The sequence below is a fragment of the Apiospora aurea genome (assembly GCF_038362705.1).
Source record: "Apiospora aurea strain CBS 24483 chromosome Unknown utg000001l_segment0_segment0, whole genome shotgun sequence".
NCBI classification, from domain to species: Eukaryota; Fungi; Ascomycota; class Sordariomycetes; order Amphisphaeriales; family Apiosporaceae; genus Apiospora; species Apiospora aurea.
In genome coordinates this window covers 3,408,179-3,433,619 of record NW_027117388.1, presented here as the reverse complement: position 1 = coordinate 3,433,619, position 25,441 = coordinate 3,408,179, and the positions used below count along the sequence as shown (strand labels likewise).

Here is a 25,441-nt window from a genome sequence, read left to right as displayed (position 1 = left end):
CTGGATCTTGCACCCCCGTCCGTCGCCCAGTCCAGTCCCCCATTGTACAAAAACACCCCCTTTCTCAACCCGTGGCGCAGGCACCTCCAAAACTTATTATTGGCATTTTCGGCGACTCCTGCCCAGTCCTTCCGTTCGTTCGTTCACTCATTCGTGTTCGACCACCACCGCGTCTCGGCCAAGCACGCTTCCTGTCAATCGTTCTTTCTGCGAAGCAGACACTCCAGTCGCCAAAGCAATCATTCTTTGTTTGCTGCTCGTTGCAAACTGCTCTTTTACCACGCCCTCTTTTTTTTTTTTGACTGTCCCGAGTTGCGCCTAGAGCCAGTTTCCCGCGAAGCTAATTGTAATCAAACCATCGCCCCTTCCGCTCCCGCTGCCGTCCCGGCCCTGAGGAAAAAAAGATTCCGAACTACAAGTCCCCTAATACCAACCTCAACTGGACACGCATCGACGCAGTCAACATGGCCAACACGTAAGTCAGAGAAAAGACCGCCCACGGCCAGAAGCGCAAGCGAAAGCAGAACGAACGCGATTGGCCACGGTTCGACGTGAAGACATGGCTGACCATCAATACAGGATTGGAGGGACCTTTCGGTCGTTCTGGCATACAATGACCAGTTATGATCGCCGTAAGTCTCTTGCCGAGGTACCTCAAAAGCGCCGTCTTTTCACTTGCTGACCGCCAGATTCCAGATTCCTCCTACGACTCCCCGTACCGATCCGGCCGACACGTTCCTTTGAACAGACAAAGCACTCTCACATCCGTCGCCACAGCCGCCAACGAATCTCGTGCCGACGTCTCATCTCCCTACATTGACGAGACCGGTCGATTGGCTGGTCAAGATAACTCGTACTTGGGAGCGCCTGCGCCATCTCCCGTCTCCCTCACGAGCCCTGGTCCGAGCGGCCCTTATTCGCCGGGACTCCGGTCCTTCAGCGCAAAGAACATAGGCGATGACGGCTTTGAGACAATCAGCAGCCCGGGCGAAATCCCCATGCAGTCCTTTGCCGATGGTGGGCCTCCGGCACCTCCTGTTAGCCACACTTGGGGGCGGATAGACAGTTGGGCTGAAGAGAACTACCCCGAACTCTGGGACCAGCTGTGTGAAGGTTGCACGAACAATGATATCAACGAATTGGAGCATCAGCTGGATTGCTCGTTACCACAGGATATCAGAGACTCTCTGGCAGTCCACGACGGACAGGAAAGAGGTGGTCTGCCCACAGGTATCATTTTCGGCTCTATGTTGTTGGATTGCGAGGAGATCGTTCAAGAATGGGACCAGTGGCGCAAGGTGAACCATGAGTTCCTGCTCGAAACGAATGTCGTCAAACCGGCCGTGCCCTCCAAGGCTTTTGGCGGTAGCAGCAACCAGGCCTCATCCTCCCGATCATCACCTTCCGGATCCCAAACCTCCAACTGGAAACAAGACCTTCTTGCGAAGCAAGACAGTGTCCCTGCCGGTGCGGTGCAGCGCGCCTATGCCCACCAAGCCTGGATTCCTTTGGTGCGAGACTGGGGTGGCAACAACCTGGCCGTTGATCTGGCTCCCGGGCCCACCGGAACTTGGGGACAAATCATCCTCTTCGGTCGCGACTACGATATCAAATATGTCGTTGCAAGGTCATGGGGCCACTTTCTGGCGGTGGTAGCTGACGACTTGAACAGCGGCAAGTGGTTTGTCGACGAAGAAACCTCGGAACTCAAACTGCGGGAATTTAAGGCCACCCGCGTCGAGCCCTCCTACTTCGATATTCTCCGCTGGAGAATGGACCAGAAGCATGGCCGGACTGCCAAGGCCACTGCGAAGAGAAGGTCAATGATCCCGGGGGGGTCCCCTCTCCTGGTGCCTCTTCTCCCTACGCCAGCCCTGCCGATGCTCCCAACGGTGAATCCCGCGGCAGGTCTCTTCAGAGACTGAGCAGCCCGTCGCCCTTGACCAGCCCCATTCGGCCAGGCTATGGAAAAGCGAGCCCTCTGGCTCAAGTCACCGAGGAAGGTGGCGCTGCGGCTCTCTCAGAGAATAAGCTCAACACGAACGGCGTCGCGCCAGCAAAACTCGTTGAAGTTGAAACCCCACGACCCGGGGACGAAGCCAAGGCAACGGAACTTCCCGAAGTGAAGGAGTCGCCCAAGGACAAGGAAAACTCATCGCCAAAAGCCGAGACTGCTGCTGTGAGTGGCAATGCCTCGGAAGAGATTGAAGAGGGCATGAAGACGATCGAGATTTGATCGAATGCACAACTACAACAACTACTGCAACCCGATTTTGATATTGCGTCACCCGATCCTGACGTTGTCAATGCCCGTATTGTTGATTACCCTCTAAACAGCGGACGAAAGGTCTTGGGGCGGTCTGCAAATATTTTATTTGCTGCAACACATCTATCGGACCGTCTTGAGGGCCAGCATTGGCTATCAACGGGAGCCAGGATCAAGGCAGCATATCTAAATTTGGGCTCACTCAACTACCAATAACGTCATTTGGTGTGTTTTCCTGGCCGAAAACGACTCGGCCATACTGTTGTATTAATAACCCCGTTTTGCGCCTTCGTCGACCATTTACTACGAATTTTAAGTGCAGCTTTTCGTCTTCGCTCCGCTCGGGGTGCTTTAGATAAGTATTCTTGGGGATGAAGATGGGGCAGCAAGTTTACGAGCCATGACATCTGTGCTCTGCATGTATCACACAAGGCGATGATTTTTGGAAGAAGACCGGAAAGATGGGCCGTCCTGGCCACGCTCTGGCGTTCACGGAGTGCTGAATTTCCGCATAGGCGTTGAGGGGCGGCACATAGTCTCGGCATATTACGAGACCCATACTGTAGTACGATTAAGGTGGTCTGCATCGCGGAATTTGCGATAGGGGTGCACAGAGGGCCTCGTCGCCATTAATAGAGTACCTATATTGCCTGAATTCTACGCATTTACAAAGCTGAATTTGACGATGACTTATAACGAGTGTGTATGTATGGCAGCATTATGTCTTGTTTGGTAGGCCATTCTTCTATTATATTGTGTCCAGTGCTGCTCAGATCAATGAACATGCTACCTTTCCCTGGATAATATGCCCCTGTTATTCACTGATGTAGGTGTTATAATGTGAAGCAACAACGACAGGGGCTGGCAGTTCAGGTGGAACAACGGCATACTAGGCTGCTGGCCAGGCGGTTGTTTCTCTCTGCCTTCCTCCCTTTGCTGCTGCCGCCGCCGCCGATGAATTGAGCTCATCGTGATAACCCCGAACAAGATCACCGGTGACGGCCGTCTCTGAATTCTTCCTCGCCTTGGTCGTACTGCCGAGGCGCATAATGCCCAACGTAATGGGGATTACGGGCAGCAGGAAGATGCCGGGCAAGTCCACCTTTGGCTTGTATTCACTTTAGAGTGGCGCAGTAGGGAGGAGGGGACAGCATCACCGAGTAGGTAGGCAATAATGTTTGGAGCGAGTCAGTGATTTTGTTTCTTGTGGTGTCTCGGCGTAGCAGGGGGAAGGGTGCTTGGTTTGAGGGAGATAAACGGCCCTGACAGTCGTATACGTATCTCGATCTGATATCACTCATCAAATGTCGAAACCCCTCCTTATTCAGAGGGATATCGGACAAGTTAACCACCTGATTTGCTCGCGAGGACTGCCACGACAGTTTCCGATGCTATCACACCCTCCAACGGCTTGATATTCGGCTGGTAACGGCCCAAAATGCATGATCTGTCAATGAACTGATCCCAAATAGAGTAGGTAAAGATCATGCCCGGCCGGCCGGCCCCTCACTTCGGGAGTCGTCGTGTGGCGTTCCCGGCCCCCTAGCTTCGTCCCATCGTGGCATCCAATCAAAGAAGCGGCATCGGCGGGCGGTTGGATTCAAGTTGCTAGATACCGGGCTTAGATGCACCTCGTGCAGAATAAGACCATGGCCTAGTGATTTGTGACTCGTTTTACTCTTCTTAAACACTAAAGCGCTCCAGCCATCAAGCTGGCACCTCAAGATGCCGAGCCTGGCAGCCTCCGTACTGTTCTTCCTGGCTTTTTTGGTCATCCCAGCACAAAGCGTTGGCCCCGAATTATCTGGCTCACCTCCGCCCTCCTCGCAACCATGTCCTAACATGGCCTCAGGCCCTGTGCCTGTCTCGGAGCTGGTCCAGACTCTGCAGCCCCTGAGTGCGGTCTCTGACGTGGCTGCTGAATCCACGATCCGCAACACGTTGGCTTTGTATCCTTTGGCAATAGATACCAGGACCTTCTCGGCGCTCGATCGCATCTTCAGCGTCGATGCACGCGCTAACTACTCCTATCCGTTGGGCGTGATGGAGGGTCGGGAGGCTATCAAGACGTCTCTACAGCAGGCGCTCGAGACGACGTGGAAAGGGACTCAACACATGTATGGCACGCAGATTATTCAAGTTTGTAAGCAGTGACATATCCTCTCCTCCGCCATCTCATCGTGCCGACCGCTTAACCATGCTGACATTGTGTTGCCTATTGAATCAAAGGCAGTCCCACGTCGGCCATCTCGGTCACTTACTACACGGCATCGCACTTCCTGGTAGCTGGGGCAGGGCCCGAGGTGTTGACGGGCCCTCAAAGTGTCGTGTACGCGTACGGACAGTACCAGGATACATGGGAGCGGCAAGGAGGGGAGGATGGATGGAGGATCACCAACCGGAACCTTGTTTACATGGTAAGGACGTTACCCCATCGTCTCTTTCCCGTGTCTCTGAAGAGGTACGCATTTCTGCTGACGACAACCATCAACCTGCAGGGCCCGTTGATTGCCGATGCACCACTCGGCAACGGATCAAATCCTGAGGGGTAACAGTTGAGGGCGTTGTGGACCGAGAAAGGGTTGTCGAGAAAGTATGAGCCAGGCAAGGACTGGATACTTCTTTGGATCGTCATGTCTAGGGTGTGCATTTCATTCCACAGGCTCATGCCCGCACTCCGTAACCAATATATTCATTTTATGTCGGGTGTTTAAACATCGCCCGAGGTGCTCAGTGCTGTTGGCAGCTGGACAGTGCTAAAGCGGGCGCTGTAACGCACGTGATGGTTGGTCAGTCAGTGAGCTCAGGGCGCTATGACCCACCGTGGTTCGTCATCCAGCCTCCGGAGCCCGACGGCTTGCCTTTGCCTTGCCCTTGAAGCATCTCGACCCTGTCGTTCTCGAGAGCTGCAGCCTAGCTATCAACTCTTTGCGCTCACAACTGCGACTTCACCACCAACGACGACTTCTCCATACTACGGGCCCCCAGCAAATCGCCTGGGCTTTGTCCGACCGGTTACAGCTGCGACTTGTATTATTAACCTTTCCTTCTTCCCGACAAGCCCGACGACCGTCCGACCGCGACAATGGAGGATGATCGTTTGTGGAAGTTCAGCAAGCCGCAATGGATGAACAGCGCCTGGGTTCGCAACGCAGGTGTCTATAGCGCTGGCGCTCTGGTATGCATACCATCCTCTCTCTGTTCGCTTATTCACATAAGCCAATACGTCGTATCTACCCGAAGCATCAGGCTATTAGCTCTTCAGCATAGCCGTCGCGCTCTGTCAGAGACCCAACCTTCGAGAAACCGCCCGCTAACTCGACTGCTATTCACTAGTTCTCCCTCGCCTTCTACGTTCTCCTCGATGCCGCCGTCTGGTCCAAATCCCCCAACAATGGCTCCGACGTCCACGTGACCTTCATCGACTGGCTGCCGCTCATCTTCAGCTCACTGGGCATGCTCATCATCAACAGTGTCGAGAAGGCGCGTCTGTCGGCCGACTCCTTCTCGTACAGCGGCAGCGGAGTCGCCTGGAAGGCCCGCGTCGTCCTGTTCCTGGGCTTCGCGTCCCTCGCCGGCGGCATGGCCGGCGGTGTCACCGTCTTCGTCCTCAAGTTCATCGTCCCGCAAGTCCAGTGGCCCGCCCTCACCATGGGCGTCGAGAATGTCGTTGCCAACGGACTGGTCGGTCTGAGCAGCGTCGTTCTCTGGCTCAGCCAGAACATGGAGGACGAATACTCGTACAACCTTGCCCTATAAATCTGATACTTCGCAACGAGAACGCCGGGACAGTTACAAGTTGGAAATGGTGGTCGAAAGCAGAGGGCTCGGCCAGTAAAGCAGACATGGGCCGAATTCAAGTTAGGATGCCACGATACGCCGGTGTGGAATTGGGAACGGAGAGAGATTGCAGGGAAGTGCACTTCTTCTCACGTGTATAGTAAGGCACAGCAAATGGAGCGGTATTTGCTGATTTGGCGACTAGGCGCCATAATTAAGAACCTCTTTTACTTTGTTCGCCACCCTTGACCAGGCTTAGTCAAGTAACCTATGCGCGTCTTCTGAACCGGTATGAGGAAGCTCATACTTGGTAGTTCTACTATCTTGTGACCTATCTCGGTATAACCCACGGGCTACTGTAGCTGCTATATACATCTGATGATGCGCGCATCCCTGCCATGAAAGTACTGGCAAAGAACAAGGTCTCGCTTAACACCATATCGGATATATCCACCTCTTCTGGTGATCATCCCACCCCAATGGCGGAACTGGACCATAATACCCCCGGGGAACCTGTCCCTCGTTCCAATTGGGGGTGTAGTGTGGCGTGAATTCAACTGGCATGCCGATGGTGTATAAGCCTGGTTCGCCTTGGGCCAACATCAGGTCGCTCACTGTTGTTTTGTCAGCAGGCATCGAAGACAAATGGTCCCACAGGAGCAATCTCGTGTTGGCTCCATGCGAGAAACAGGAGAGAGCGCGAAAACGATATAGAAGAGGCGGCGAAAACTTACTGTAGTGCTTTCCACCAGTACACCGATAACCTGGATCTGTCGGTAGATAAGATGTAAGTATATATTATCATCGATCAGCCGCATATAGGAAGGCAGAAGCCGGAAGGGGAAAGGGGGGGAGGGGGAGCTCACGCGTCTCGTGACGCATCCAAGGCCAATTCGCAGGACAAGGCGCGAACTGGTCGGCCTTCTCCTTGGCCCACTTGTCCTGCACCCGCTTCTCCTCCCGCCCGAGCTGCGCGTAGTTGACCTGCCGCGTCGCCGCGGCGATGTCGGCCTTGGACGTCCACCGGGACGCGACGGGCACGCCGCTGGCGGTCGGGATCATGGTCGGGGCGGCCTGCGGGTCCCTGCTCGTGGTGGGGAACTCGGTCCGGCCGGCGGGCGCGATGGTCGTCGGTGGGAGCGCGACGTCGGCGGCGGCGTGGAGCACGGCGCTCGGCACGATGGACCGCGTGATCCGGACCGTCGGCGCGGCGCTGGGGGCCGCGAAGCGGGCGTTGGAGAGGGTGGGGACTTGGGTGTGGTGGCTGCTGGCACCGCCGCTGTCGACCCAGCGTGAGGTGGCGGCGATGGTGTGGGGGTCTTGGCTACGGGCTATGGCTGCCGAGCTCGAGGGCGCGCGGGAAGCAGACACGCTCGGTACGTAGGTGCCTCTGGGTGCTCGCGAGGAGGACGAGGAGGTGGGAGCGCGACTCGGAGCGTGGCTTGGAGAGGCTGCATCGTGGGCGGCGCTGGGCGCGGATGTCTTCAGGTGGAGGCCTCGGGAGGCAGGGACAACGGTGGATGGGCTCGGGGGAGGGGCTTATGCTTCCGGCGCCCTCGGCGATCGTGGTCATGTAGGGCGCCTTGGAGCTAGGTGACTGCGGAGGAGCGCTCGTCTCGGCTAGCGACGATGGCGATTGGGAAGGAACCCTGGATGGGGCCTGGGATGGGGACTGAGAAGGAGCCTGGGAAGGGGCTTTGCTAGGGGCTCTAGACATTTTGGTATTGGTATTATTGGGTTATCGTGGTAGTCTTGGTATCTTGGTGTTTTTCGTTCAAGCAGAGCGAGAAAACTGTCTAGGGGTATTTATACTAGTGTCGAGTTGTTTTGAAATTGGGAGAGGCATGCCATCTTGACTCATACTGTACCTGTAATTGGAGTATACATATCATCAGTTATACTGACTTGGTGTGATATTCAATTCATGTGACAGTCATACGTGATAATATTATGCTGCAACTGAAGTTATAATCATAACCTTCAGTGATGTGAATGTTGTTGTCTGTATCGGTAGACAGAATTGAGAACATGAGCTGCAATGAAAGCTTAATGGCTACTGCTGCGGTGACACTTGACGCAGTTTGGTCATGAGAGGTCTGATTTTCATGAGTATCTATATGGTCTATCCGGATATATATGTATACATGTCAGTGGTGATACAAGTGTTTATATAGAGAGCGTATCACATCTTCAGGACAAGCCAGTCATCCATAGTCCCCTTGTTTTGCCGCTTGATTGTACCCAAGACACCTTGCACTGGACCCTGCAACTCCCTGCCTCCAGCCCACCGCTTCGGCCCTGCGAATGCCTCGATGAACCCATCGGGGCCTGAAACGCAAACAATTTTGCGTCCTGAGCCTTCTTGCGCGCAAGCACAGGCGGCACCCGGCATCTGTCCATCGTCTTCATCCATAGATACGGCAAGTAGCTCCGTAGAGTGCCAGCGGCAGCTCTTGTGGGCTGGCTGGAGCGTCGATGGGGGTTTGGCAGCACCAGCGCTACGTAATGCGACATCTACATCCTTGATGCCGATTAACTTTTTCTCATCATCAACATAGTAGTCGATGCTGAAGTGGTTGCCATGCTTGCGCTTCATATCCAGGATCTGGCGCAAGAAAACGGACTGCATCTCGTCATCTGCTTTTAGTTTGCCCTGCAATTGATCACGAGCCACACAGTCGAAACTTCGTCTATTCGCCCAGAGAATTCGTATAGATGGTCTGTTATCTGCAGAACCATCAATGCTGCTCGTATCGAGAAGCTTGTGTACCATTTGCAGAGCTGGGGCGATACCTGTTCCACCGGCGAGGAACACAATCTCCCCGGCATCGCCCAGTCTTTTGGGGATATCGAACCCATGATGCGGGCCTCTTAACCACACTTGACTGCCGGCTTGCATCCTGGACAGATAGTTGGACATTTCACCGCCCTGCATCTTCCGGACCAGGAAGCGTAGCTGCCCCTCGGTGCCATCCTCTCCCTCCAGGGGCGGCAAAGGCGTGTAGTGGCGCGCAATCTGGAGTTGCGGCTGCTTGAACTCGACCGACCACAGCCCGTGCTCCCATGCTGCTTTCAACTTGGCTGAGTTCTTGGCCAGCTCGCTGTCTCTACTGCGAATGGTCAAGACGAAGGCGGTGGGCGAGACGGGCTCGTTGGAGACGACGTCGAACGCAGTGAACCTGGTGTCGTTGAGGCTCTCATCCTTGGTCCCAGACCCCAATGCATACCATGAGGCTGCGAGGACGGTAGCAGCGCCAATTGGAAGCGCAAGGGGACTCCGCCGATTCTTGGTCTTTGATTTGGGGCCTGATCCAGGGGTAGTGGAACTGCTGCTGCGTTGCGCTGGTGTAGACGCCGAGAACGCTCTCTCTTGCACTGGCTGTAGAGAGAAAGTAGGCAAAGCTTTGTTCGGCACCAACCTCGGAGGGTGGTGTAGATGTGTCGCTTGATTTGATATGTTGGAGAGACATCTCGTACAATTCCGAACCCCTCGCATCCTGCCTTGCCCTGAAGCCCTGAAGCCCTGAAGCTTGATGTGAATCGTGATATGCGACGGCTGAACAGAGGCCACACTGTAACAATGAGCTAAAAGCCGGTTAGATTTACCCCCTAACGGTTAATCCTAGCTGCTTTTTACCCTATCGATAAGATTAATGTACCCTCATCGTTAACCCTCGTCGCAGTCAACCTTTGAGCCAGCCTTTGAGCCAGCTTTCGAACTAGCCTTCAAGCCAGCCAAAATCGACGTACGACCTAGATTTCGCGTCGATCGGAAGGAATTGGCATCAATCGTACACAATCAACACATTTCCACGACGATGGCTTGGTGACAGTGACTTGGTGACGATGGTTTGGTTTGGCGACGATGGCTTGAATGCTGCGCATGTCGATTTTGGCTCGAAGGCTGGCTCGGACGATGGCTGGCGACGAGGGTACATTGCTGCCTTTTGGGGGCGTATAAATCGGTGTGTAAAGGGTGTGGTTGAAGTGAAAAAATGGCCAAAAATCGTTGTTTTTAGCTGCCTCTGTTCAGCCGTCCATGCCGGTCATTTATCTATAGGTTCAGGTTTAAATTCAAATTTAGGTAAGCCGGCCTATGGCGCTACGTGCCACCCTTGCAACGGGCCGGGGGGTTTACACCGTAATTACTATCTACGAATAATATTACTATAAAATAAATAAAATAGCTTTTAAATTACACTTTTAAAATATTAATATTTAAGCTTTTAAAGTTTTATATTATAAAGTAATAAAAAATTAAATAAAACACTATTATTTTTAATATTTATTTAAAGTAAAGATTTTACTTTTACACGTAAAATACTAAGAAACTTATTTTTACGATTTATATTTTTTACGTAATTATAATAAAGGTAAAGGAAACGGGGTACTTACGTATTAATTTCGGCTTTACTTAGCCGTTTTATATATATAAAAACTTAAGCCCTTTAAAAATATAGTAGAATAAACGTTAACTTTATTTTTTATCACTTTTTATTTATTATTATTAACGTGGTTTACTATTATACGACGTATATTATTTAGCGACGCACTTTTTTTACTTCTCGACCCTTTTATATAAATTAATTTAATTATAACGCTTAAAATTAATTAAAACTATTCGTTATTTAATTTCTCGTTTAATTTTATATTTTTTTATATATTCGCGTATTATAACTTATTTCGCTGTAAATATTATAACGCTTTTTATCGGTCGCTTTTTATTTCGACGAACCCTTATTTTTATTTTTATTAAGCGTTAAACGTTTTTTTTTTACTTTTCGTTTTATAACTATTAAGATTTTTTAATAATAAGGGCTTTTTTAAACTAAATTCGCGACTTTTTAACTCTCCGGCGTTTAAAAAGTATTAAATTAGCTTCTTTTAATATATATATTTTATTATATATAAAGGTTATTTTATAAGTTATTTTAATTATACCCTTTATTATTTAGTTTACCGTATTTAAAATCGGCGTCGAAAAGCTTCTTTAATAAATAAACACCCTCTTTTTAATATAAATAAAATACTTAATTATTTATTAAGGGTTAAACGGCGTTTAAGGGTCGTAAATACTAGCTATCCTTAAACGGGATAAGTTAAATATAAGCGTTCGGAGACATATATTTAATTTATTAATTACCTCGTTAAGGTTATAAAGTATTAAATTAAATACGTTAAATCTAAATTTAATATTAATTTCCGTAAAAATAGTAAAATACGTAGCTTTAAAAGTAATAAAAAACTCGAGTTTAATAATATAATTTATTAAAACCTTAATAAATAGCTCGATTTCTTTCGAATAAATATACTTTAAAAGCGAATAAAATACTATATTAAAAGGTTAAAGTAAATATAATAAATAAAAAGGTATATTAATAATAATAATATTGTTATTTTAATAATATACTTCGAATTTAGCCGAAATATAGCTTTTATAGCCGTCGAGAATTAAAAGGCGGTAACGACCCTTTATTTACGATTTAATATATTTATATTACGACCTAGCTATTTATACGGTTAAAAAGAGGTATAGCGGTTTTAAAAACCCCGTAATTAAAAATAATAAACGGGAATACTAATAAAAAACGTACGGACTACCTCGTTACGTAATAGTTTATTATAAATTACCGTAAACTACCGTAAGTTTAAAAATATAGCTTATTATTTTAATAAATAAATTAAATACCACGATTAAATTACCGGATTATTAACGAGCTAGTAATTTAAAGAAATATAGTAAAATCGGTAAAAAAGAGATTAAATATATAATAATAAACCTTTTTTATATATTTTATATAAACACTCTTTACTTTAGCGATTAATTTAAATATTAATTTAATATATTAATAAAGTATATTACCTTAAACGAACTTATTACACCTTTAATTAAGTTTTACGATTAATTTAAAATATTATTTATTATATTAAATAAACGCACTTATTTACACGTTTAAATACTCTCTTATTTTAATTAATATAAACCTTAGCACGTTTATAAGGTTTTTTTTAAACCTCGATAGCCGTTCGTTATATTTTAATCGCTTTTATTCTTACGAATTACTATTTAAACCCTTAAATAATATCCCTATAAGAATATTATAATACCTTAAAATTTTAATAATAACGAAACCCCCGCTTAGGGTAATATAAGTAATTTAATCGAAAGACCGGACGTTTTTTAACTTATCGAATAGCTTTAAAAGCGAATTAATTAATTAATTAACGATAATAAGTAGCTTATTAACTAAATAGCTTTATTACCTACGCGTTAACGCTTTAAATATAAATTTATTACACTTTAAACTTATAATAATAAAAAAGGGATCGTTTATAAATTCTTAACTTAAATAAAGGCGTATTTACGTTTTTACGTTAAAAATTTTAACTCGAAGGCCGATCGAATCCTCTATACCGTAAAATACCTTAAAAAGGACGTTTTCGTATAATTTAAACCTATTATAAAAAGTTATCTCGATAACCCCCTTAATAAAAAGTAAAATATTTAAATACGCCGTATTTTGTATTATTATTTTATTTTTAAAGAGAAATTATAAGCTATTTTTAGAAATTTAAATAAAGCTCGGATTATAGAGAAATAATTTATATAGTTTAAATAAAAAGGATTAGTTTTCGCGTATATTGTAAAGTTTAAATAAATTTTTTCGCGAACGAAATAAAGTAATAATAACGCTTTAATAATACTTTTTTACGTAAGATTATAAAAAAATATAAAAAACGAAATTAATCGGAAAGATCGTCCCGAGTAATTCGATAAATATATAAAAAAAACAGTTAAAATCGATAATTATTTATATAAATAACGCTTAAAAAAGTCGGGTAATCGAGCTTTATAATTAAATAATAAACCCCGGGTTAATAACGGTTAACTTATTTAACGCACTTAAAAAAAATATTCTATAAATTATATAGCGGACTTATAAACTTAAACGCTACCTATTAAAATAATAAAAGTAAACGCCGGAAAGACGTTATTTATTATAATTATAAGAAGGACGAATATTTTATAAAAGATTATAAAAATCTTAAAAAAACGTTTAAGTATATTCCCGATAAATATTACGTTAATACTATTAAAGTAAAAGGACCTTTAATAATTATTAAAAAAAATAGTGTTAATAGTACGTTAAATATATTATACGGCAGCTTATTTTAAATAGTTTATTACGACGATAAGTACTTTATTTACCTAGTAAAAAAAATTTAATTAATTCCCGAAGGCACTTAAAAAATATATAACCTTTTAAATAGTCGTTATACTTTAACGAATATTTATTAGCGATAATTATAATTCTAATAGTACTATTAAATTGATTACGCTTAATAAAAAACGGATTATATAAAAACGACGCTATTAATTTAAAAAAATTAATTAGTTATTAATTACCGAAATAATATTTACGGTAGCTTAATAATCCCGGCGATTTTACGAGGATAAATAAATAATTATCCTTAAAATTCTTATACTTATAAATTAATAAATTATAAAAAGTTTACTCGATATATTATTCCGAAATATAAAAAACAATTATTAAATAAGTAATAACGTAAAGGTTAGCCTTGAAAGTACCGAATATTGTTTTATTTTATAAATCTTATATATTTATAATATATATATCGAATATTTAAACGATAAAATAATATACTATTAGTTTTTACGACGTATCGGTAGAAACTTAATATTTATAATATACTATTATTACGATATTATATATATAAAGATTATATATTTTATCGTTTAAGCTCTTTATTTATTAATAAAAAAAACCCGAATAACTACGTAAATGCTTAAATAAAGAGATTAATTAATTAGAATATTAAATAAACGAATGCTTTTTTTACGTACTTAAGAAAACTAGGATATATTAATTATTTAAAGTTAATGCCGTTACTTAAAACGTATCGTAAATAACGGAAAGAATTATAACGTGGTTTACCACTACGCGACGCATATTACTTGGCGACGCACCTTTTTTATTTCTCGACCTTTTTATATAAATTAATTTAATTATAACGCTTAAAATTAATTAAAACTACTCGTTATTCGATTCCTCGCTTAATTTTATATTTGTTTTATATATTCGCGTATTATAACCTATTTCGCCGTAGATATTATAGCGTTTTTTACCGGTCGCCCTCCGTTTCGACGAACCCTTATTTTTATTTTTATTAAGCGCTAAACGTTTCCTTTTTACCTTTTCGTCTTATAATTATTAAAATTCTTTAATAGTAAGGGCTTTTTTAAATTAAACTCGCGATTTTTTAGTTCTCCGGCGTTTAAAAAGTGTTAAATTAGCTTTTTTTAATATATATATTTTATCGCGTATAAAGGTTATTTTATAGGCTATTTTAGTTATACTTTTCGCTATTTAATTTACCGCATTTAAAATCGGCGTTAAAGAGCTTTTTTAATAAGTAAACACCCTTTTTTTAATATAAATAGAGTGTTTAGTTATTTATTAGAGGTTAAACGGCGTTTAAGGGTCGTAAATATTAGCCGTCCTTAAACGGGATAGGTTAAGTATAGGCGTTCGGAGACGTATATTTAGTTTATTAATTACTTCGTTAGGGTTATAAGGTATTAAACTAAATACGCTAAATCTAGATTTAATATTAATTTCCGTAAAAATAATAAAATACGCGGCTTTAAAAGCGATAAAAAAACTCGAGCTTAGTAATATAATTTATAAAAGCTTTAATAAATAGCTCGATTCTTTTCGAATAAATACGCTTTAAAAACGAATAAAGTATTATATCGAGAAATTAAAATAAATACGATAAATAGGGAAGTATATTAATAGTAATAATATCGTTATTTTAGTAATATACTTTAAATTCGGCCGAAATATAATTCTCGTAGCCGTCGAGAATTAAAAAGCGGTAACGACCTTTCGTTTACGATTTAGTATATTTATCGAAATATTTAATCTAGTCTAAGCTTGTTTTATTATTAATTTAATTATTAAAAGTCGGCTTAATTATTTAATCGCCCAGTAAATCGGTTTCGCGAGACTAGTTCGCGAGGTAATATTAACTTTAAACGATTAAAAACGGCGGAATATATTAACCCTATAAATTAATATATTTAATCGCCGTTGCCTATTCCTAATTATTAAGCTAGACCGATTTCGCTTTTCTACGCCGCTCGGCGCGTATTATAACGAGTATTAACCCGATTATATTTATTATAAAGCCGGTTTCGTCGAAATTCTAAATATTTTTATCGACGATCCCGTATTTCGCTTTTATATTTACAACCAGCGTAAATTAAGTAGAAATAACTTTGGAATTTTCGTAAAGAGCTTTTTAATAATCGTATCGACGATTTATTTTAATTTTTAAGTCCGGGTTATAATTAATAAAACGCTTAACTTAATACTTATTAACGCGGTCGCCGCCGCGTAACGCGGTAAAAAAATTAACTATATTTTTTATATTAACGAAATCGGGAGGCATCCCTCGAATATTTAAATTAATTATATATTTACGAAGTACCTCTTTTTTAATTAAATTTATTTTACGTCGTTTCGGTTGGATTTCGTATTTTAAAGTTCGGCTATAAATTCGATAACGTAAAGTTAATTCGGGTATATTATAAACTTTTATTACTATTTTTTAGTTTATTTAATTCGGTCCGTTTCGTGTCGCTTAAATTATTAAAACTATCCGATCTTTTTAAGATTAATTAAGTATTATAATTATAGAAGTATTACGCGTTAAAGTTTAATTATATTAGAATTAAATTAAGGTGCGTCGCTAAGTGATATGCGTCGCGTAGTAGTAAACAACGTTAATATATATTTTAACTTTAATTATTCTACTAAAGGTTTCGTTAATTAACGGTAGCGAATACCGGTCCTTTTTAATAAGTATATTTAGTTTACGATAATTAATATAAAAATAAAGTCCTCTATTAACCTTCTATATAAATAAAATAAGCGCTACCTACGAAATAATACTGCTAATAATAAAACCCTTTTTTAAAGCGGCGGTAACGTATTCCTTATAAGCCTTAAATTCCTTAAGGGATATTTTATAAAGTAAGCTAAACTTTAAATTCTCGGGGCTTTTTCCTTTTTTTAAGTCTATTTAATAATCGCTTACGCTTCCCCGGTACGGCGTAATAACGTTAGATTAGGTTTTATTAAAAACATCGTGGTATTTATAATAATTAAGGGGTATAGCCTCTTTAACTTTTTATTTTAGGGTTTCTTTATCGTTTAATAAGAAATCGCTTTTAAAATCGATAACTCGATTAATATCGTTTAAGTATACGATTTTTATAATATCGGAATCGATATCGCTAAAAAATCCGCTTACGTTTAAAGTTTATATCTCGACGGGCTTTAACTTATATTATTCCATGCCGTCTCGTTTTAGCCTGTAAAAAAGGTTTTTTAGGGGATAACCCCTCCTAGGTGAAAGTTTTTTAATTAGGCGCGGAGGTAGTAATTTATCGAGTTAACGGTTTATTTTAAAGATCTCGGAATCTTTAAACCGGTCCCTTAAAAACGGCTTTAATATAACGTAACGGGGTAATATTAATCCTTTTATTATTTAATTTTAATTATTTATTTTCTATTCCCTAGTAAACTATTTAATACACTATCGAACTGCTTTTATAGTGGTTTAAAGAACTGCCTCCGGTTCCTTAGGTTAACTTAGGAACGGGTTATTACTCAAGGCTTCCGGTTTATTTACTATAATAAGCTATCGATAATTAAGCTAAAGCTTTAAAAAAAAACTCTATCCCGCTTTCGTTTATCTTTAATAAATATTTTTCTTTACCTTTAAATAATGTCTTAATTATACTCGAGTTTCTTTAAAAGTTATCCTGCTTTCGTAATATTAATATCTTAAGTCTAGGCTTTCTGCTAGTCCTTTAAAAAAAGTAGCCGCTTCTTTCGACAGTTTACTATAATATTATATTCCTTAAACCATTTTCGTCCGATAATAAAGTCGTACTTTATATTAATTATAAAAAAAAGTATAAAAAGTATTTTATATCCTTATATCTTAAAATTTAAAAAAAGGGCGATATTAATTAATTAAAAAAACTTATCGTCGTATCCTCCGATAATTTTAAATTAAAACTTAATTAATTATCGAAAGTTTAATCGCTTTATTACTTTACGGGCTAATTTTACGCTTATAAACAACTTTCCGTTAACTCCCGTATCTATAAATATATTAATAATAATAATAAATAATCTATTACTTATTATAATATAAATAAAAATAAAAGGGTCCCCTTTAAAATAGGTCTATAAAAAATTAAAAAAATATATCTTATATACTTAGCTTAGATAATATCCCTAGAAAAAAGTTAAAATTCCCTAAGGTATTTAATTTTCCGAGTTATCGGAATCCTTTTCTAAACGGGTAAAATTAAATAAAACGATCGATTTAAAATTAGTAAAATTATATCTTATTAAAGCCATTAATCCGTTAACTCGCTTAGTACGTTATTAGTCGAGGGTTTTTTTATTAAAATAGTTCTAGGAGAAATATCTAATCTTTTTATAATTAAAATATACTCTTTTAATTAAAAACTTCTTTATTTCAGCGATAAAAATACGACGGGAAATATCGGTCTATTTAAACGATCCGGTAGCGGAGCTACCGGCGGAATTAATTTTAAAAGCAATACTTCGTTTAGCACTCTTTCCGATAATTCTAACGTTATCCTTCTCTTTTACGCCGTTGCGCTGAATGTAATTACGATTCTATTAATAGTTGTATCGAAAAATAATAAAATAGAATTTATTGAATAAAACATTATCGTTATAATAATCGATAATTATTTTTTTATTTAATTAGGCGGGTAATTTATCGTTAAACTCCCGTTTATAATTATTTTTCTTAACGCGGGCGTGTCCGGTTAACTTAACGAATTCGAGTTAAAAAGTTTAGAAGCTATTATTAGGCTTTATAATTAAGTTTCGGAAGGCTTTACGGGCCTTTTCGTAAGCGTTAAAATTATGGTACTATTTGTATAAGTAATTTAGAAAATCTTTAGAAATTTTAACTAAGGGGTTATCCCACTCGTTAATAACGAAAGGGTATAAATTCTTAGCGGCTTTACCGCTAACCCGGTTAATAATATAGGTATACTTATCTTTATCGGTAAAATAGTAATTAGTATTCGTTTTTAACTTACCTTTTAAGGTTATAAATTAATAATTAAACTTAACTTTAAAGTTTTTTTTATTAATAAATAAAGAGAGATCGAATATTTTAATACTTCGTTTTAAACCATTAAACGATATAACGCCGGTGCGAGTCGTCCCTTTTATTTAAACTAAAATTCCTCGGTTTTAAATTAAGAGATTAACGATATATTAATTTAATTGCTAGATTTCCTCGTCTCTCTTTATAACGATTAATATAAGGTTTTTTTCTTTCTCGGTAAATTTACCGTCCTTATCTAATCCTCTATCTTAACTATTTTTTTTAATTAGCGTCGTTATTTAAGTCTTTTTCGCTGAGGACGGCAGTTTATATGTGACTTTTTTTTAAGTTAATATTAAAGTTTTTAAAAATCTTTATTAAATTAAGGGTTTAGTTTTTAAGGTTTATTATAAGGAAGGTTCGTAGTTTAAACTCTTTTTAGATAGCGGTTAGGTTTTCCTTATATATTTTATCGAAATATTTTTTAATAATTAAGCCTTTGCGTTTAAACTATTAAGTTTTCGCGGTCTCGGTAAAAGTTACGAAAAGTATCGCGGGAGTATTATAATAGGGATTATATATAATAATTAATCGTTTAATCTTTTTTCGATATCTTTATTTATAACGTTAAAGAAATTATCGGGAAAAAAAACGTTTGCAGCTTAAGTTTAGTCTCGATTTAATATAATTAGTAAGATAATTTAAGGGCGGTAACTTTTTATTTTAAGTCGCTTTTAATATTAAATAGTAAGTTTTCGTTTTCGCGCCCGGTAATAACGCTTTAGTTATTTATATTTATTAGGTTTACGTTAAAATAAATAAAGGATATACGTTTAATTAATAAAGAATCTCGTGCGGTATACTTTTTAAGTTCGCGAGGAAGCGGTTAATATCGTCGATATTAAAATGTATTGACTTACGGGCTTATTTTACGCGCGTATCGCGTTCTTCTAGGCCGGCGGCTATTTTAATTAATTACTTTGTTTAATTAAAATTAATTTAGGTTTTAGTTTTTAAAAGGGTGGGATATTTATAAAGCCTTCTTAGGCTTAGTAAGTTAAATCTTTTTCGATAATATTATAATTATAGTAATTCGGGAGGTGAGGCTATAAATTATTGTTTTATTATAAAAAACCGAAAAAGATAGGGAAAGAAAGAAAAGGTCTAGCTTTACCGGGACGATTTCCTTATTTAAATAAGTAGGGAAAGGTTAAGTAGCGCTCGGGCTATTTCTCGTACGCCCTTGCCCCACTCTGGTTAGTAAGGCTACTAAAGGCCTATTTTAAAGTGCGCCGTAGCAAGGATATTATTAAAACTTAAATAATAATTATTATAAAAAGAATTATTATTATAATACCTTTTAAAAATAAATAATTATTTAATAAAACTAGTATATTACGAATAGCGTAATAATACGACGTTTATAATTAAAAACTTTAAAAGTTTAAGTATAAACTTAAAAAAAATTAATATACCTTACGAAATTTTATAACGACGATCGAGAAACGAACCCCGCCGATTATAAAGGAACGATATTCGATAAAATAAAATAGGTTTTTATACCTTATAACGAATAAATGAAATATTTATAAGTATATAATATTAATAATAAATATTAAAAAAGTTACTATTAAAATATTACTTAATAACGAAGCGTAAAAAAACTATATTTTATTAAAAATCGTTAATAACTTAAAATTAAACTAGTAAAAAAAACGCTTTATACTAATTTAAAATTATCGATAAAAGATTTATAACCTACGAAAATAGTAAAGTACGAAGCGAAGTCGCGAACCTTTCGATTAATATTAAAAGACGTTATAAACGAATTATATATAATATTACGAAAATATTAAGATACGATATAATATTAAAAATACTTTAGTTACGAGTAAATAATTTTAAAATTAATTAGAGAATAGTTTAACTTTAATAGGATATACTAGGAAAAGTTTTAACCGCTAGGCAGCGTTTTAAAAAAGGACCCTTAAATAAATTTAAAGTATTTCGAGTATATATTATTATTAAAAAACTTAAGCCGAACGTTACGATGATTATATTAAAAACATACCGATAATTTATAGATTTTTTAGTGGGAAATTAAAGACGGGTTTACCGTTTTATATACGGTAAAATTACGAAATACCTTTTAAAAAAAGGAAAGAATTATAGTTTATATTAATATATAAGTTTAATTAAGAATACGAGGAAATCCTAAAAGAGTATATTAAAGAGAACCTTGAAAAAAGAGTTATACGATTATTTACTTTATTAATAGGATACCTTATTTTTTTCGTTCCCCGAAAAAGTAAAGACGAAAAAAAAGAAATAGCGATTATAAGTTAATTACCGAAAACTTAACGAAATTATTATTAAAAACCGATATTTATTTCCCTTAATTAACGATTTACGTAATAAGCTATATAAAGCAGTTATTTTTATTATACTCGACTTACTTAATATATATAACCTAATTCGCATTAAAAAAAAGAATAGAAAATAGCATTTCGAATTAAATACGGATACTTTAAATATTAAACTATACCTTTTAAATTTACTAACGTACCCGCGAGTTTTTAAAATATAATTAACTATATTTTACGAAAATACCTCGATAAGTTCGTGGTAATTTATTTAAATAATATTTTAATCTATTCCGAAAACGAGGAACAGTATAAAGAGTATATTAAAATAGTATTTTAAAAGTTATAAAACGCTAAACTCTTAATTAATTTAAAAAAAGCGAGTTTTATAAAAAGTTAATTATTTTTATAAAATACGTGGTATCCCCGGGAAAATTTTAAATAAAACCCTTTAAAATATTAATAATATAAGAATAGCTTAGGCTTATAAGCGTTATAAAAATTAAATTTTTCTTAAAATTAATTAATTATTACCGGATCTTCGTCCCTGGATTTAGTAAAATAACGACACTTTTTACGCACTTAACACGAAAAGATACATTATTTTAATAAATTAATAAAAAAGAATCGGCCTTTTAAGCTATTAAGGATAAAATCCTTAGCGAATTAATGTTTCGCGTGGTAAATCCTAGTGTAACGAACGCTATCTGGGTTCTAAAGGAAACCTAGTAAGACGTACTGGGGTTTATGTTTGGCAATACGAGAGAGTATTTAAACGTGCGATAAAAGTCTACTCCTATCGATATAATGTGTAATAGCCGTAGGAATAAAAGGTGACTAAGGTGCGTAGACTTAAGGGGATTTATAATAGAGTCGTTAAGGCTGTTTGCTTTATTAATGGGTTAAATTAATGCTTAGATTAATTATTAAAGTAGAGAGTGTTTATTTGAAATACATAGGGAGCGTTTATCGTTATATATTTAATCTCTCTTTTATTAATTTTTTTAGGTCTTATTGGATATCCGCGATTTAATATATTTTATTTTGGCTCGTATTAAATATCCGCGATCTAATATATCCCTATCTTATTTTTACGTAACCAGTATTATCCTGTTGTTTTTTCTTAGTTATCTAGTCCGTGCTGTTTAACTCGTGCTGTTTAATTCGTACTGTCTTAGGGTGGCTGCGTCGGGTGTTGCCTGTCGTCGTTGGTATTAGTTATCGTCGTAGCTTAATCGTCGTAGGTTTTTACTAACTAGTGGGGTCGCGATAACTAGTGAGGCTTTGCTGACTGGTGGGGCTTCGTTGACTAGTGTGGCTTAGAATGTTACTAGGTCTTTATGCAGGGTTTCGGGGTATCGTAAGGCCGTGCCGTAGGGTAGGTTCTAGGCCGCATGGTTAGGCCAGGTCGTAATACTATTCCCTTCTTCCTGTTTGCTTTATCCCCAAAGCAGTTTTGGTCGCTATAAATACCCACGGATTTACCGTCGTGTTAAGATTTTTCGTAAGTTTCTTCCTTTTTACTTTTTATTATAATATATACTTATTATATTATTTAATCGCGTTAAAAAACGTAAATCTCGCTCTAAAAAAACTAAACAACGCGACGCTTTATTATTTACTATTTTACAGTATTTCGTTACTATGCCGTCGTGTTCTTATTACGAAAGCCGTGGCTTTTTTTTTTTACGAGGTTTCGGTACAAAATTCGTTCCGTTATACTAAGTACGTTCGTTAAAGTCGGTCTCGTTACGACGTTTAAAGTATTATTCTTATTAAGTTACGAAAAATCGCCGAGTAATATTAAAAGCTAAAAAATAAGCTCTAAACTACGAAGGAAAAGGTTTTTCGCTTTCGAAAATAAAAGAAACTCTAGTTCGAAAAATAATACGGGCGGTTTATCGTAGTATTAATAGTATCGAGGAATTCGAGCGCGTTAAGCGCGAAAAGGCTAATAAAGAAGCTCGTTATAAAGCTATATCCGAACTGGCTCCCGAAGAGGTTCCGATATTACTTTCCGACTTTTCGTTCGATTAAAACGCTGTGTATCTTAACGTACTGCTGAAGCCGTCGTTACTAGCGGAGTTTAGGGTCGTCCCTCGAACTTTTAAAGCTCCTCAACGGCGTTCTTTAAGTGTTTCCTAGGTTCCCAGGTGTTGTTTTTTGTTAAATAATTTTTCTACTTAACGAGGTATTTCTATCCTTTCCCGACCCGTTTTTTATCGAGGATTGTCTCGATTTTATACTCGTGCTAATCCGTTTCGACTTTTAGCTATGTCTCGGTTTTTATATTTTTAGGGGCTGGTTCGAGTAATGAAATATAAAATATAGGGTATATCTATATTATTTTAAGTAACGATAGTCGGTAGTTAGTTTTTGAAATAACTTCTACGATTTTAAATGGTCCGATCTTTTTAAAGTTTAATTTTTCGCTTAGTCGTTTAGTTTTAATGTTTCGTCGCAAGAGGTAAACTTTTCCTCCCTTTTCTAAGGTTAATCCCTTTAACCTGGTTCGGTTGGCGTACTACTTTATTTATTATTAGAGGAAGGTAAAGTTTTATTATAGTGTTATTTACAGTTTTTTTAGTTTTTCGATTTGTATAGTCGCGATAAGTGCTAGCTTTTTTTCTAGGGGTATTCTAGTAACTTTTAGGTTATACCCGTAGTTTGCCCGAAATAGTAACATGCGAGTGGCTTCGTTATTTACGCTGTTATAGGCGAATTATATTATAAGTAATAATTATACCCAGTTATCCTATTTATAGTTAATGTAATAACGTAAGTATTACTTTAGGGTTTAGTTTATTCGTTCGGTCTACCCGTTCGTTTAGGGGTAGTAGGCCGTGGATAACTTATATTTTACGCCGAGTTACGCTATGAGCGATTTTTAAAACTTAGCGGTGAACAGTTTATTTCGGTCGGAGATAATCGTTTTAAGTAGCCTATATTAATTAACGATTATTCGTAAAAACGTGTAGGCTAAGTCGCTAATATTATTAAATTTTTTGTACGATAAGAAATAGGTGTACTTTATAAATTTATCCGTAATTATTAAGATACTATTGTAATTAACCTTAATTAGGGGTTCCTTTAATAAGGGTAGCTTAACTATAAAGTTAAATGCGATTATTTTCTACGCCCTATTTAACGGTGGGATCGGCTATAGTTCTTCGTATAGTCGATATCGGGCGGCTTTAGCCTTATTATAGAAGTCGTACTCGCTAATTATCTTAATTATAGTTGGCTTAAGGTTTCCGTAGTCGAATTGCCTGGTAATCCGTTTCTAGGTTTTAAATACTCCTTGGTATCCGTGCGCGGGGTGCTCGTAAAATTTTTTAATAAAGCTTTTACGGTATTGCTCGGGAATATAGATTTTATTTCGGTAAAAGACGAGGTTATTTCGTTTCTCGAGGCGATCCCTGGTATAGTTGGTAAAATCCGGGGTTTGTTTTAATTGTCGGAATTTAGAGATTTAATCGTCGTTATACTATACGGAACTCGTAGTATTTAATTATTGTAACGGCGTAAGGTTATTATCCTAATTATAGGTTAAAATAGTCCGTGTCTTAGGTGGGACCTCCTCTTAATAGTTTAATCGTCGGCTTAGTGTATCAACGCGACCGTTTTCGCTACTTTTACGGTAAATAATGGTAAGGTTAAATCTTAAAAGGAATTCAAACTATTATACTTGTCGTTTATTTAGCTTTTTTATCGTAGTAAACGTAATAAGGTTTTTATGGTCAGTGTAGACCTTAACTAGTTTTACCGTTCCGCTGAAGTAATATCGTTATTCTTTGCAAGTTTTAATAATAGCCATTAGTTTTTTTATTATAGATCTGGTAGTTAAGTTCTAGTCTATTAAGCTTTTTTAAAAAGAATGCGATAGGGTGCGATTTTCCGTTGTTGTTCCGTTGACTGAGTTGCCTTTTAATCGTATAATCCGATACGTCGGTCTCGATTTTAAAAAGCTTAGTAAGATTTATTACGCGAAGCACTAGTTCGCTAAGGATTCACTCTTTAATGTTATAAAAAGCTTAGTCTTCCTTCTCTATTTATCGAAATAGTTCGTCCTTTTTCATTAGGTTCGTTAAAGGTATCGCTAACCTGCCAAATCCGGGGATAAATATCCGGTAATAGTTAGCTAGTTTTAAAAAGGATCTAACCTCTATAGCGCTTATAGGCGTGGGCCACTTTTTGACTGCTGAAATTTTAAAAGGTTCTATCCGGATTTCTCTAGGGGATATCACGTATTTTATAAATATGACGGATCGTTAGTAGAACTCGCTCTTTTTTAGGTTAACCAGTAGGTTAACGTCCTATAATTTCCGAAGTACTAACTTAACGTGTTTTCGGTATTATTTATCGTTTTCGAAATAGATTAAAATGTTATCGAGGTATATTACAATAAACTTATCGAAGTATTCTCGTAAAACGTAATTAATTATTGCTTAGAAACTAGCTAATGCGTTAATTAAACTAAACGGCATAGCCTAATACTCGAAATGTCCATACTTAGTTTAAAACGCGGTTTTTTATTCCTCTCCTTCTTTAATACGGATTAGGTTATATACGTTAAAAAGGTTAAATACTATAAAAATTTTGGCGTATAATAGCTTATTTCGCAAATCGCTAATTAAGGGTAAAGGGTACCGGTTTTTAATAGTAATTTCGTTAAGCTTCCGGTAATCGATATACATACGCTATTTGGGTTTCCCGTCCCTGCTCTTTTTTAGGACGAAAAGTATAAGGAATCCTGCTAGCGACGTAAATAGTCGTATAACTCTTTTCTCGAGATTTTCCGTGATATACTCTTTTAAGGCTTGTTCGTGTTCCTAATTAA

At 38.5% G+C, this 25,441-nt stretch overlaps 5 protein-coding genes across 5 annotated transcripts; 3 read left to right on the top strand and 2 right to left on the bottom strand.

The window, feature by feature from the left end:
* Positions 1–464: 464 nt before the first annotated feature.
* On the top strand, positions 465–2,236 carry PG986_001060 (uncharacterized protein; the record flags this gene model as incomplete). Its single annotated transcript, XM_066837282.1, has 4 exons — positions 465–475; positions 580–632; positions 697–1,819; positions 1,873–2,236. The coding sequence occupies 4 exons, from the start codon at positions 465–467 to the stop codon at positions 2,234–2,236; spliced, it is 1,551 nt and encodes a 516-aa protein (XP_066706175.1).
* Positions 2,237–4,108: 1,872 nt separating this feature from the next.
* PG986_001059 (uncharacterized protein) lies at positions 4,109–4,818 on the top strand (the record flags this gene model as incomplete). Its single annotated transcript, XM_066837281.1, has 2 exons — positions 4,109–4,409; positions 4,496–4,818. The coding sequence occupies 2 exons, from the start codon at positions 4,109–4,111 to the stop codon at positions 4,816–4,818; spliced, it is 624 nt and encodes a 207-aa protein (XP_066706174.1).
* Positions 4,819–5,351: 533 nt separating this feature from the next.
* On the top strand, positions 5,352–6,025 carry PG986_001058 (UPF0220 domain protein; the record flags this gene model as incomplete). The annotated part of the gene is made up of 2 exons (XM_066837280.1): positions 5,352–5,444; positions 5,603–6,025. 2 exons carry the CDS (start codon positions 5,352–5,354, stop codon positions 6,023–6,025), a joined length of 516 nt encoding a protein of 171 aa, XP_066706173.1.
* Positions 6,026–6,847: 822 nt separating this feature from the next.
* On the bottom strand, positions 6,848–7,763 carry PG986_001057 (uncharacterized protein; the record flags this gene model as incomplete). Its single annotated transcript, XM_066837279.1, has 2 exons — positions 6,848–7,497; positions 7,562–7,763. 2 exons carry the CDS (start codon positions 7,761–7,763, stop codon positions 6,848–6,850), a joined length of 852 nt encoding a protein of 283 aa, XP_066706172.1.
* Positions 7,764–8,228: 465 nt separating this feature from the next.
* On the bottom strand, positions 8,229–9,711 carry PG986_001056 (uncharacterized protein; the record flags this gene model as incomplete). The annotated part of the gene is made up of 2 exons (XM_066837278.1): positions 8,229–9,425; positions 9,706–9,711. 2 exons carry the CDS (start codon positions 9,709–9,711, stop codon positions 8,229–8,231), a joined length of 1,203 nt encoding a protein of 400 aa, XP_066706171.1.
* Between the last annotated feature and the right edge of the window lie 15,730 nt (positions 9,712–25,441).